This window comes from Carcharhinus amblyrhynchos, chromosome 6 (assembly GCF_965287045.1).
Source record: "Carcharhinus amblyrhynchos chromosome 6, sCarAmb.v2.hapA, whole genome shotgun sequence".
NCBI classification, from domain to species: domain Eukaryota; kingdom Metazoa; phylum Chordata; class Chondrichthyes; order Carcharhiniformes; family Carcharhinidae; genus Carcharhinus; species Carcharhinus amblyrhynchos.
The window spans coordinates 8,245,046-8,259,397 of record NC_137329.1 but is presented as its reverse complement, the minus strand read 5'-3'; the positions used below and the strand labels follow the sequence as shown (position 1 = coordinate 8,259,397).

The 14,352-nt window shown below is 42.2% G+C and overlaps 2 protein-coding genes across 4 annotated transcripts in view; one reads left to right on the top strand and one right to left on the bottom strand.

The window, feature by feature from the left end:
- Positions 1 to 13,356, bottom strand: part of mettl15 (methyltransferase 15, mitochondrial 12S rRNA N4-cytidine) — a 127,449-nt gene extending 114,093 nt beyond the window's left edge. For both annotated transcript variants that reach the window (XR_013886771.1, XM_080189882.1), the window contains exon 1: positions 13,017 to 13,356. Coding sequence is in view for 1 of the 2 variants with exons in the window: in XM_080189882.1 (XP_080046008.1) it covers positions 13,017 to 13,316 (300 nt within the window). In the remaining variant the exon portion in view is untranslated. The remainder of the gene's footprint in view (positions 1 to 13,016) is intronic.
- The window catches only part of kif18a (kinesin family member 18A), a 122,821-nt gene continuing 121,712 nt past the window's right edge, over positions 13,244 to 14,352 (top strand). Inside the window, exon 1 of one of the 2 annotated variants that reach the window (XM_080189881.1) lies at positions 13,244 to 13,334. The gene's annotated coding sequence lies outside the window, so the exon portion shown is untranslated. Of the gene's footprint in view, positions 13,335 to 14,256; positions 14,330 to 14,352 lie in introns of those variants that run through there. The other variant, XM_080189880.1, reaches the window with a different exon arrangement.

The following is a 14,352-nucleotide window of genomic DNA, read 5'->3' as shown; positions in this document are numbered from 1 at the left end:
AGCAGAATCTTCTACTGTAATAAAAGCTCAATCTAAAAATAAGGACTTCTATTTATTGATACTGTATTTAAATGGAATTTTTGGTTTATATTCTGCCTCAGGTCTCCCTTCCAGTAGATGTCATGGTGTTATGTCTTCACTATATGCAGTTGATCTGCCAGCACAGAGAATCTCTACACTACACTCATGTCACCATGATAATTACCAATTTGGCCAAAGATAAGCTATTGCATGAACAGTCCTTAATCAAATATTTCTTCATTTTTAAATGTCATTTAAATTCACATCAGGCATTAGCAGCACAATGGATTAATAATTATCACTAGTTAAATGTTATTTGAAACCATGCCCATAATGAGAGGGCATGCCCTGGATGACAGCCTTGCTAATGTGTATGAAACAATCACAAAGAAAATTTTTAAATTACAAACCTTAATCTTTAGGTAAACTGCAGCGAGGATCAGGCTTCCAATTTTAAAGATCATCAAAAACATAAATGCAGATTCATGGTTTTCCCATTCAAATTCACTTTCAACTCACGCCCCAACTTTTACATTTAATCACTGCACATTGGTTATTTAATTTGTCCTTTAAAGTTCCTGTGATATCTCACCAGCAAAACCAAATATTACAGCAACAAATTAATCTTGGCAATCAGAATTTCCTAGGCATATTTTTGTACTAATATAGTTAATTCAATCATCTCATTCTCATAATCATCCATCCCAAACCTCCCTCCACTGCACACATGGTCTCTGCTGAATTTCTCTAATATCCTATAATCTCAGGGTGAAAATAAATTTTGCGCTAAATTGAGTACTGAATACAACTCAATTGCAAACAATACACTGTTCAATGAGGCCTTCACTCTACGTTAGGTTGTTACCATAGTGAAAATGCAACTCAGTAACTCTGCCACTCAATATACCTAATTTCTACATTAGCACATTTAGTGTTTTTTGTAACAATGTTAGCAGTTAAGACAAACTCCGAATGGAGTTGTAATCAAACTTTTATGACAGGTATCACAGTAAAACAGGAATATACACTTTGTTCTGAACAGTAATACGAAAATTCTACCCAAAGCAAATCAAAATTTTCTAGAATAGAAGTGGGCCTCCTGGGAGATTGCAGCTACTAAACTGGACAATATATCTGTCACTTGCATCATGTTCATGGTATTATGTTTCTGATGTCTTTCTCTTTTTATTTGTGCTTTTTTTTAATCATCATTATGGGTTTCTGATCGTTCCCTTGTTGTAATATTTGGCTAAAGGATAGAGGGTCGCAGGGGGATAAATGGAGGGGCTGATGATCCAAATTGCTTCTGAATGTCTCGATGGAACCTGCCTCCTCCACACTCCCAAGCAGTGCATTCCAGATCCTAACCATTCGCTGCATGTAAAAACATTACAAGGGAGGTGATGGCTCAGTGGTATTATCGCCAGACTATTAATGCAGAAACTCAGCTAATGTCTGGGGATCTGGGTTCAAATCCTATCAAGGCAGATATAATAAAAAATCTGGAATTAAGAACTGCCATCGGCGGAACAACCTATCTAGTTCACTAATGACCTTTAGGGAAGGAAATCTGCCGTCCTTACCTGGTCTGGACTACACTTGACTCCAGAGCCACAGCAATGTGGTTGACTCTCAAATGCCTTCTGAAGTGGCCTTCTGCGAGCCACTCAGTTTAAGGGCGACTAGGGATGGGCAATAAATGCTGGCTAGCCAGCGAACCCATGTCCCATGAATGAATAAAAAAAAATTTCTTAGACCAAAGAATACAAGAATTTGGAGCAGCAATAAGCCATTCAACCCATCAAGCCTGCTAGGCCATTCGATAAGATTATGGCCTCAACAGTCTGTCCTTCTATAACCGTTGACTCCCTAGTCGATTAAAAATCTTTCTAACTCAGCCTTGAATATATTCAATTACCCAGCCTCCACTGTGCTCTGGGAAACAGAATTCCAAAGACTAAGGCCCCTTAAGAGAAAAAAAAACTACTCTTCTCAGTGACGCATGCGAATCTTTAAACTGTCCTACAATCCTTAAACTGCATCCAGATTCCCCACAATGAGAAACATCCTCTCAGCATCCACCTCGTCAAATCCCCTCAAAATCACATATGTTTCCATATCAGAATCCCATTTATCTAAACTCTAATGGTATAGTCCAACCTGCTCATCCTTTCTTCATAAGATAGCCCCTTTATCCCAGGAATCAGTCAATGGAACCTTCTCCACACTGCTTCTAATGATATCCATTCTTAAGTAAGGAGGCAAAAACTGTACATAGCACAGTCCAGCTTTTGGCTCCCTGCAGGTTTTGCTCTTTTACAAGTGCAGCTGACAGCCAGTTGCTCTGCAATCCTAACAAATTACGTTTTGACTCGACCACACAATCAGAATTAGAACTGCAAAAGCATCTATAGATGTGCGAAAAGAAAAATGCTGGTGAAGACAAATGTAGGTCCCTTACAGTTAGAATCAAGTGAATTCATAATGGGCAACAAAGAGATGGCAGACCAGCTCAACAAATACTTTGGGTTGGTCTTCACTAAGGAAGACACAAATAATCTTCCAGAAACACTAGGGGACAGAGAGTCTGGCATGAAAGAGGAGCTAAAAGAAATCCTTATTAGTCAGGAAATTGTATTGGGGAAATTGCTGGGATTAAAATTCAATAAGTTCCCAGGGCCCGATGCTGTGCATCCCAGAGTACTCAAGGAAGCGATCCTATAAATAGTGGATGCATTGGTGATCATTTTCCAGCATTCTATAGTCTAGAAGAGTTCCAGTGAATTGGAGGGCTGCTAATGTGACCTCACTTTTTCAAAAAGGCGAGAGAAAACTGAGAATTATAGACATTCTATGTGCGTCAAATGGACTGTGTGTGTTAATGATGTGTCATTGTAGCATCAAGTGTACTTTGTTATCCATATAAATCTTAGAGCCTGTGTGTAATTTTTAAGTTAAGGGGGAATAAAAGAATATTGCATTATAATCCATTTTTTCACGTATAATGTCTTTTTCTTGTTGTTAGAACTAATTAGCAGTCTTGAGACTCTGTTCCTCCGCATTTGATTTTAAAAAAGTAAAAAGTTATGGTCTTTTGAGCCAGGGTTCCATTCTGAGATCTTCCGGTCCAGTTATAACATCAACTGAGATCGTAACGGTGAGAAATAAAGTTGTTGTAAAAAAAACATCCATGGCATGTCAAATCATACTAACTAGGCTAAGACCTCAGCATGAATTAAACAGTTTCTAATTAACTAGTCTAGCACTTCTATAGCCTCTGTGACTATGACTCAGTGCGCTGACTCATTCAGCCAAACTTTCTATCGGAAGAAAAAATATTAAATCTGCTGCAAGTTTGATATAAAAAGTGACCCTGAACGCAATGAAGAATAATGGTTCATCACGAGGATCTGGGAGTATTATATTAAACTGATGGCTGGCAACCATTTTTTCTTCTTCTCTGAACTTTACAGAACCACAACATTAAATACTATTTTACAATCAAGCTGTGAAAGTTGGTGTTTCACAAAATCACTTTTTTGGTTTTTAATGAGAATGGAGTAGGTAGCTACAAATTTAAGAAAAAACAGAAAATACTATAATAGAACATTAAAAATGCTGGAAAAACTCTGCAGGTCAGGCAGCATCTGTGAAGAGAAACAGAGTTCACGAGCTGGATTTTCATGGAGCCAGGGAGACCCCTTGCAGGAGTAAAAATGGTGGCTGGGACCTGATTCTGGGACTCCTGGGGTTTCTGATTTTCACCAGAGCCTTTGGAAGGTACAGGTTGGTTCAGGTCAAGAGTGCGGTATTTCTGATCTGGCCGGCTCCATTATGAGGTTGGGCATATTCTAGTCCTAAGGACTAAGGCCAACAATTCAAAGAGCTATGGTTCATAGCACCTGAGAGGTAATGTGAATTACAGTCTGTATGAGGGAACCTTGTGAAAGATAAGTTCAAATGATCCTCCTCATGTCTCCCATGCAAAGGTATGCCCCACATCCACTCCCCTAGTCCTGCCGCCTAAATCAGATTTGATTTGATTTATTATTGTCACATGTATTAGTATAAAACATCGTTTCTTGTGCGCTATACAAATGCACCCTACCAATACCAAGGCCCCATACGACCCCACGTTTACTCCCTATGGGGGGCATGACTGAGGGACCACGGTGTGGTGGGTGGAGGACCATAAGGTGACATGGATGGAGTATGGGGAGTGGGTGGGGGATGTGAGATGTGAGGGCCTTACTTTGTCCACAATACAAATGAAACAAAGTACCACTACATCAAGATAGATCTTTTAAACAGCCTGCCTTAGCATCCCGCAGCCCTCATTGCTCATGGCAAACTCTTTCCTGGGTCAGCTAGCGCTAGCGTCATCCATACCTGCACCTTCTCTTACACCGCATTAAAAATACCATCTTTTGAAGGCACCTTTACCCACTTGCCTTCAGGATGAAAATCCAACCTGTTAATACATCTCTCTCTTTCTCCTCAGATACTGTCCAAACTGCAGGGAATTTTCAGCATTTTTTATTTTATTTCCGATTTGCAGCATCTGCAGAATTTTGCTTTGTGTTGTAGGATTGCAAACTGCAGAACCGATGGCACTTGCTGCAGCCCTTGAATTAATCACTCTTCAAAAACCAGAAGAGCAATTATGTGAACTCAATTTAATTTTATATTACGATGTTTCCTAATTAAAGGGAACCAAATGCAGGGATACTAACTGCAAAAGGCGTTAAAGAAAGTCTCCTTAAGTAAACATGGAAACCTTGAAAATTACAAAAAATTGGGAATCATAAGAGTAATAATACATATAACCTTTTAAAAGAGCTCAACATCTTTTCTTTAATGAAATAGATTGAATTATTGAAGTTATCTGGCCACCTGATATACACTAATCAGTACTCCTGCAAACCGCAAGTTCAGTTCTTTGATCAGGATATTTACAGTGCACCTCTTTAAACATGGTCAAATTAGTACAGTATGTTATTCCCAAATGTAATAATTATTGATGTTTTAAAAGATAGAACATGTCATAGTTAAACCAAATGGAAAGATTAAGCAATCAAATAAAAGCTTTTATAAATAATATACAAATCTAACTGGCACATCAAAATTTCGCAAACCTGCCCATCTTTCTAATCTGGTTGGAGGACAATAGTAAAATAATACTTCCATTATAAAGATACACTTCTAATTTACAATTCTAAATACTTAGTGAGTGCCCCCAAGAATTGACATAATAATAGATACCAGGGACTAATATTCTCTATTCTAATGCTTTTGTAAAAAAGTAAGCAAGTGTTCTAAAAACTGCAACTGTTAAGTTTGGAAGTGAATGATGAATATGTTAGTTTTTCAGTTTACACAGTGTATTTTATGTGCCTACCAGTGACTGGGGATGGTGCTGATGAATCATGAGTCTCATTTTTAACACAGGATTATTGTCAAAGTTTTTGATTTCCCGTGTAAAGTCCTCTACAAAAATTCACTCAGTACCTCTGTGTGCTGACTTTGAGGGTGAACAAACACAAAAATCAGGAAGTGCTGGAGGATTCAATTCCTGACTTGGGTCACTGTCCATGTGGAGTTTGCACATTCTCCCCATGTCTGCGTGGGTTTCCTCTGGGTGCTCCGGTTTCCTCCTAAAGTCTGAAAGACGTCCTGGTTAGGTACATTGACCTGAACAGGCGCTGGACTGGTACGACAAGGGGAATTTCACAGTAACCTCATTTCTGTGTTAATGTAACCCTTACTTGTGACTAAAAAGTAAATAAACATTAAACTTCAATTACACGAGCTGCAACAGCATGAATAAGAACCATACTCAGCCACTCAAAGTCCTGGTTTCATTTTTTTCAGAAAAACCTTGAGATTTGGAGAAAAAGAACACAAATCAAAATAAATTTCACATTTATGTTTCCCTTTAACCAATACTCTTGTGGGTAAAGTGCAATACCAAAAGAAATATGCCAGAATACACAGTATTCCATGGTCAATATAAAGGTAAATGTTCTACACACATTTAAATCCATTATTGAATACAATTTTAGGGCTATCAAAGTCTGATAACAGGCAGAAAAACTGCTTATTATCAAAAACTGCATCCAGCTTTGTGAACTGAGTACAAAGATGTTTGTTGACCACACTTGCTGAAGTTAAGATCAATTGGAAACCAGTGTCTGCCAGGAACACTGGACTACGTTTTACATGAGAACAATAATTTTAATATAGTCATGATCAATTCTGCCAAACAAAATCCTCTCTACAATATTGAAATAAAGGGGTTGGGGAATGAGTGGCAAAATAGTTGATCAATTTCATGTTTTGCATTGAAATTGACTTAAAAATGTGAAAACTGATGGTACCAGTTTTTTGTGTGAAACAGGATAAAAGTTGTCTGGCAGGGTTCCTGGTATGCTGCTTAGTATTGGGATATGCAACGTGAACTGGCATTATAAAGCTCGCTGATATTTTACGTTGAAACAAATACATAAAGTAAAATACATGACTACGTATTTAAAACGGGACCCAGACTTACATCTCCCACTGAACATTTCTCATGTTAACTCCTTCCTGTCTCTTTTAATCAACTGCTTAACAACTTTTGCCTTTAGAACTCGAGCTGAGGTTGAAATCTATTGTCCAGCCACTGACCCTATTTGTTCTGTACAATTTAGCATGGCCAATCAACCTAACCCGCACATCTTTGGACTGCGGGAGGAAACTGGAGCACCTGGAGGGAAACCACGCAGACACAGGGAGAACATGCAAACTCCACACAGACAGGTCCCTGACACTGTGACGTAGCACTGCTAACCACTGTGCCACCGTGCCTCCCCACTACTACAGTATGATTATGTTTGTTTTAATCTGAACTAATGCAGTGTTCTATTGTTTTAGTGTTCTCCTAAGATTGCAGAGTAGAACTGGTATAGAGGTCTACAAAATAATGAGGGCCATGCTGTAAACCTCTATACACATCATTCCACTTATTCCAGGTAGGCATCAAAACTATTCAATGATCTTGCTTTGTTCCTGTTTGATTTCCAACTATGCCAATGTGATGATACAGTGCTTTTAACAAATATATTGTAACCGGGTTTCTCTGCCTGATGTTTCTAGCATGATGACTTTTTGAAGCCATTTTGTCTGCAACCAAAATCTTTTATTCATAGATCATTAAATCCTACAGTGCAGGAGGCCATTCAGCCGATTGAGTCTGCACCAACCACCAGCCCCTATTCCCGTAGCCCCACATATTTACCCTGCTAGTCCCCCTGACACTAACGGACAATTTAGCATGGCCAATCAACCTAACCCGCACATCTTTGGACTGCGGGAGGAAACTGGAGCACCTGGAGGAAACCCACGCAGACACAGGGAGAACATGCAAACTCCACACAGACAGGTCCCTGACACTGTGACGTAGCACTGCTAACCACTGTGCCACCGTGCCTCCCCACTACTACAGTATGATTATGTTTGTTTTAATCTGAACTAATGCAGTGTTCTATTGTTTTAGTGTTCTCCTAAGATTGCAGAGTAGAACTGGTATAGAAGTCTACAAAATAATGAGGGCCATGCTGTAAACCTCTATACACGTCATTCCACTTATTCCAGGTAGGCATCAAAACTATTCAATGATCTTGCTTTGTGGCCGTTGATCTAATTGGCTTCACGTTGCCTTCAGAACTTCATGTCTCTTTATTGGGGACTAGATTCCACTTGACCCCTCCTGTTGCTGCTCCCAATCTTATTTGCATCTTGCTCTTCTTTGTCTTTTCCTTGAAACATCCTTCCTGTTTGTATTGATTGGATTTAATTCTCACCCACACCTGGCTCTCCCAGGCTTCATGCCTATCGATCCTTCCTCCTCTGCATTTCTGTGTAACGTCAACATCTGAGCAACCTGTCCTGATACCGTGATGACATGCCTTTCCTTCACTGGGCATGCTTCATCAGTGCTGCAGCTGATATTCTGCTCTTCCAAATGACAGCGGGATCCCATCCTCTCCACCACAGGCTCAGAACTTGGTCAGTGGCTTCTTCTTTCTAACAGTGGATGAATTACACTAGTGTTCAGGCATATGGGTTTCAGTTTCCAACTCCTTCATATTGTCTCTACTCTGTTAATGAGAAATGTCACATCTAACTTCTGCTATGCTCATGAATCCAACATGCTGTCTGTGCATGTAGCTGCTGAGCTGCAACAAGAGTCAATACTTGCATCTCATCTTTTGGACCTCTTTTGGGGGGGGGGGGGGGGGAAGAGAGAGAGGACAGTGGTTAGCACTGCTGCCTCACAGTGCCTGGGACCTGAGTTCGATTCCCAGTTTCTGTCTGTGCAAGGTCTGCACATTCTCCCCGTGTCTGCATGGGTTTCCTACAGGTACTTTGGTTTCCTCCCACAGTCCGAAAGATGTGCTGGTTAGATGCATTGGACGTCTTAAATTCTCCCTCAGTGTACCCAAACAGGTGCTGGAATGTGGCAACTTGTGGATTTTCACAGTAACTTCATGGTAATGTCAACGAAAGGCTACTTGTGACACTAATAAATAAATATATCACGTATAGCTATTGAAATAATATCAGATCCAAAATACATTTATCAGTGAAGGGTTAAAGTTTTAAATTTAAATTTTATTAGTGTCACAAGTGGGCTTGTGACATTAACACTGCGATGAAGCTCCCCCAGTCGCCACACTCTGGTGCCTATTTGGGTACATTGAGGGAAAATTTAGCATGGTCAATGCAATTAACTAGCTCATCTTTTGGACTGTGGGAGGAAATCCAAGCACACACAGGGAGAACGTGCAGACTTTACACAGACAGTGACCCAAGCCAAGAATTGAACCTGGGTGCTAACCACTGTGCCACCGTGTCAGCCCAGGAGCAAGGGAAGGGACGAGGAAGGACTGTGAAATGACTTCAAAGAGGCCGATGTAGTTGGCCTCTTGGGAATATGAGCTCCCTGATAGGAGGTCATAATCCACCTGCCCAATTAGAGTGCCTCACCTGTGTATATAAATATGGGAGTATCAGGTCCACTGGCTCTCCTAACTCTTACATTGTACCTGAAGCACTCTAGGAGTGGAATTGAGTTTGTAAATAAAGGGAATCTGGTGAAGGGACACCAGCCTTTGAGGAGTTATTTAAGACTGCAGGTCCCTGTGAACATTTGGTGCTGGTAAATGAACACGACGCAATTGTTTATTGAACATTCATATTTTGAAAATCAATAGAAGCTATTTCTTTGCCATTTAACATGGAAGTCATGATTTTGAAATTCTACTCTACTCAACTTGTGATTGACAAGGGCAAAAATACTACACTCTCCATGAATTACAAATTCTGCCACTGCAAAAATTATTTCCACCAAAGCTGCAACAATCTGAGCCTAAATTTAATGATCTAAAAAGCTCTTCCTCCATTCCCCGCACTCTACCCCCATCAAAAAATACTCCACTCTCACTATACAACTGTGCTTATTTGCAAACTAGTGTGTATGCAGGAAGAACAAGATACAACAAACAGTTTGAATAAGGATCTGGGGTAAAATCAAGGCATATTCACAAAACATTAAAAATTATTCTATTGATTTACAGGAGGACGGTGGTACAGGAGATTAATTTAATGACAAGCGGAAGTAATTCTGCCCTCATGATAAATTAACGTATTTCTAGTAGAGACTACCTACACTCCTACTAGTAATTGCACTATAGAATCGCCACTGACAGAAGGGTGCAATTAGTATGACAAGTTTACATTTCTAGTTTCCATTATAGAAAATGGGCAAAAGCATTGATAATAAAAACAAGTTGATGATAATTTCACACACTTGCACAATCATAATATATAATAGATACAGTTCAAAGTACATGCATTTAGTGAGAACTTTATGCAATAAATAAATATTTGCAAATCAAAGCTAATATTCTTTAAATTAAAAACTGCAGTATGTTTGAACTGACACTGCAAGATTCTGTTACGATGTTTAACATTGAAACAACCCTCCTCAGGACGTTTCCGCGCAAGGGCATAAGATGCAACACTTCCTCCCTTCCCAACATCTGGAGTCCTAAACACTCCTGTTGGATTCACTGTTGGAAATGTTATTTTGTAGACTCCTCCATTCAGCTGGCTAGCATGATGCTATACTTGTGCTATACTGGCATTTTAATTTTCCATCTCACTTTGATTTCTCTATCCTTGGGCTCTTACACTTCCAAAAATGCTCAAAGCACATTCATGGACATCTCATCATAATTAGGCTTGAGTCTTAACCACCCATTTTCATTTTTTTGGACGATAGGTTCTCGTAATGCAGGACAACTACACTGGAACTAGCAGTGGTGTTGGCTGGTGGTCCCTCATAGGTACAGTCAATGAAGGTAGTTCACCCTCTTGCTGTCTATCTTTCTTCAGGTCCTTTGTGAGCCACAGAAGCTTTCTCCTCCTTGATAGATTTACCACCCATTGCTGCTATTCTGGTATAGGCATTTGCTGTTCCTCAGTGGTGATTGTAATTTCCTCACTTGTCTCATGATCACCCCATTCTGTCTTGAACCATGATTGTTCCTGCCCTCCTCCCAGCTGTTCTATCTTCTGCCTCCAGCTCTGCACTTACTTAAAAACCGTTAACCTATAACATCTTACAGTTCTGTTGCAAGGTCACTGATCAGGTCTTCATAATAAGGCCCCTATTAGCATTTACCTTGATCTGCTTTTACTAATATCTGTGTGGGAAACTGCTGCATTGAAACATACTATAGTTGATCAGAAATAACGATCATGACAAATCAATCCTTGGGACTTGGAAGCATGTATTAATTTCAAACCAATAATCACCATCTTCAAAACCAATCACAAGTTATGGAATACATTTATGCAAAAGTAACTAGAATATTGTTGAAAAGGGAGACACAGTGCTGAAGCTTTTCCTCTGTCACTCATCAGGACAAACACAAGAATGACAAACTTTGGCATTCTTACTTTTGTCCTGATGAGCATAAGACAAAAAAAGCTTCAGTACCACTTAGGTCTATTCAAGATCTGCACCACCCACTTTATAGATAAGAGGTCACACGACATCAGGTGATAGTCCAACAGGTTTATTTGAAATCACAAGCTTTCAGAGAGCTTTTACTTCATCAGGTGAAGCAACACTTCAAAAGCTCGTGATTTCAATAACCTGGTGGTGTGTAACCTCTCATTTTGTCTACTCCAGTCCAACACTACCATCTCCACATCACAGAAACACAGAAGAGCAGGAGGTCATTCAGCCCTTTGAGCCCGCTCCCCAATTCATCACGATCATGGCTGATCGTCCAACTCAATAGCCTAATCCTGCTTTCTCCCCATAACCTTTGATCCCATTCACCCCAAGCGCTATATCTAGCCACCTCTTGAATACATTCAATGTTTTGTCATCAACTATCCCTTGTGGTAATGAATTCCACAGGCTCACCACTCTTTGGGTGAAGAAATGTCTCCAAATCTCTATCCTAAATGGTTTACCCTTTAGCCTCAGACTGAGCCCCAGTTCTGGACACCCCTGATGTGGAGATGCCGGTGTTGGACTGGGGTAAACACAGTAAGAAATCTCATAACACCAGGTGAAAGTCCAACAGGTTTATTTGGTAGTAAACGCCTCAAGCTTTTGGGGCTCTGCCCCTTCGTCAGGTGAGTGGAGAGTTCTGATCACAAACCGAGTTCTGATCATATAAAGGCACACACAGTTTACAGAATACTGATTAGAATGCGATTCTTTACAGCTAGTCAGCTAATCACAGAACAGAAACCACCAGGGGCAAAGAAGGATGTTAAAAGGTCAGTATCGCGTTGGTTGAACAATATTAAAGATGGTGCAGTAATATGACAAAGATGCCTACTTGTTGTGTAATGCCAACTCGACTATTCACAACGCAGAGAATTAATTGCATTTCCCTCGCTGTTGGGCAGATTTCAAACCGTTCCCCCCAGGTTAAAACCGATGTTTCAACTCCTTTTTGTGGTGACGGTCGCTAAATGTTATTAGTAATATTGAAATGGTTGCTTTTATTTGAAAATATTAGTGATGCATCAGCAAATGTAAAGGAAAGCAAGTGTAAAGAGACACCCCCACCATCGGGAACATCCTCCCTGCATCTACTCTGTCTAGTCCTGTTAGAATTTTTAGTCTCAATGAGATCCCCTCTCATTCGTCTGAACTCCAGCGAAAACAATCCTAATCTAGTCAACCTCCCCTCATACATCAGTCCCGCCATCCCCGGAATTAGCCTTCACTGCACTGCCTCGAAAATAAGAACATCCTTCCTCAGAAAAGGAGACCAAAACTGTACACAATACTCTAGCTGTGCCTCACCAATGCCCTGGATAACTGCAACAACACATGTCTGCTCCTGTACTTGAAACCTCTCGCAATGAAGGCCAACGTGCCATTTGCCTTCTTTATCACCTGCCGCACCTACCTCCCACGCTCACCTTCAGTAACTGGTGCACGAAGACACTCAGGTCCCGCTGTACACTCCCCGCTCCCAAGTTACGGCCATTCAGGTAGTAATCTGCCTTTTTGTTTTTGCTTCAAACACGAATAACCTCACACTTATCCAAATTATGTTGCATCTGCCACTGACATGCCCACTCACCCAACCTGCCCAGATCATTCAGAATCCAGATCTCTGCATCCTCCTCACATCCTACCTAACTTGATATCATCTGAAAACTTTTGAGATGTTACTTTTAGTTCCCTCATCTAAATCACTAATATATATTGTGAAAAGCTTGGGGTCCCTGGGGCACCTCACTGGTTACTGACAACTTGAGAAGGACCAATTAATTCCTACACATGATGTAGACTCCAGTGGAGTCACAGGATAGAATGGGGCAATAAAATATTAAAACCAGACTTGGGGGGGGGGGGGGGGAAGGTTCATCATGATTAACGTCAAACTTTATTTACGTGGCACAAAATCTGGACTCACCTGCCCCGGTCTGGGTGACAGATAATCAATCACCTCCTGAACCATCACGGGTTTGTGGCCACACACGGGGCGCTGCGAACTCTCCCGCCCGCCGCTTCTCGATCCTTCCAGCGGCGGGGAGCCCGAGCCCTCCGCGTGCCGAGCTTCCCCGGGGGCCGGCAGCGAGACGGGCCCGGCGGCGACGGGAGGCTGGCGGTCATCCCAGCAGGAGAGGGGCCGGAAGGCCGGGGGGAAGCCCGGGCCTTTCCTCCGGCCTAACCGGCAGCTTCTCAGGCAGTGGCTCATCGAGCCCCAGGCCATGATGTTTAATTGTCAGAGGTAGAGGAAGGCGCCCTCGATGTGGTGGGGGTGGGGGTGGGATGGGATGGGATGGGAAACCACCAGCTTATGTTTCAGGAGAGCGACGATCCGAACCGGCGCAAAAATTAAAATCCGCCTGAAATTGCGCCCAAACTTCCTCCGTTCTTTCCCGCGCTGACAAGAGGAAACCCGACACCCAAAACAGCCCTCCCTCCTCCACTTACGTCTCAAAAAGGTTGAAATCGGATTGTTTTTGACATCTTAAAAACCATCCACCGCTTTATTCCTGACCAAAAGCCCCCCCTCCTCACCTCCCCCCCGCACAGACACTGTCAACTTTAAACCTTAATATCTTCTTGATTTTATTTACCATCTACAAATTGTCATTTTGTAAACAGTCTCGGGTTTCTCGCGAATGAAAATGTTGAAATACATGATGTGAGGCAAGCTTGTTAACAAGTTTGGGTTTTTTCTGATGCGAAGGTTTTCACCCAGATTCGTTAAGCGCTGGAGGGGACACTGCGGGTTCCGTCGGGCTGGAGGTTTGTCCGCCGGATGGTAATGGAGAGAGCACACTGTGTTGTCCGCCGGACGGCAATAGAGGGGACACAGCCCTTTTTGTTGTTGTCCGTCCGGCGCCGCGGGGGCCGGGGGGGGGGAAACGCGCTGACGTCATACTCCCCTTCCCCCATTGGCTGAAGGAGCCCTCCGCCAATCGGATTGAAGCAGGTGGCGCATTCGCCTTTCGGATTGAAGGGGCCGGCGCGCCTCCAGCCAATGGGAGAAGGGGACCGGCGCGAGCCTAGCCAATGGGAGGAGGCGGCCGGCACGCCTCCAGCCAATGGGAGGAGGCAGCTGGTCTCACCTCCAGCCTATGGGAGGAGGCGGCCGGCTCACCTCCAGCCAATGGGAGAAGGCGGGTGGCTGTCTGGGGGACGGTTGGAGTTTAAACTGTGTTGGCGCGCGCGGTGCCCGGGACGGTGCGTGAGGGCCGGCCCGGTAAACAGGAGCCGGTGAGTGCCAGCCAGCTGCTTTA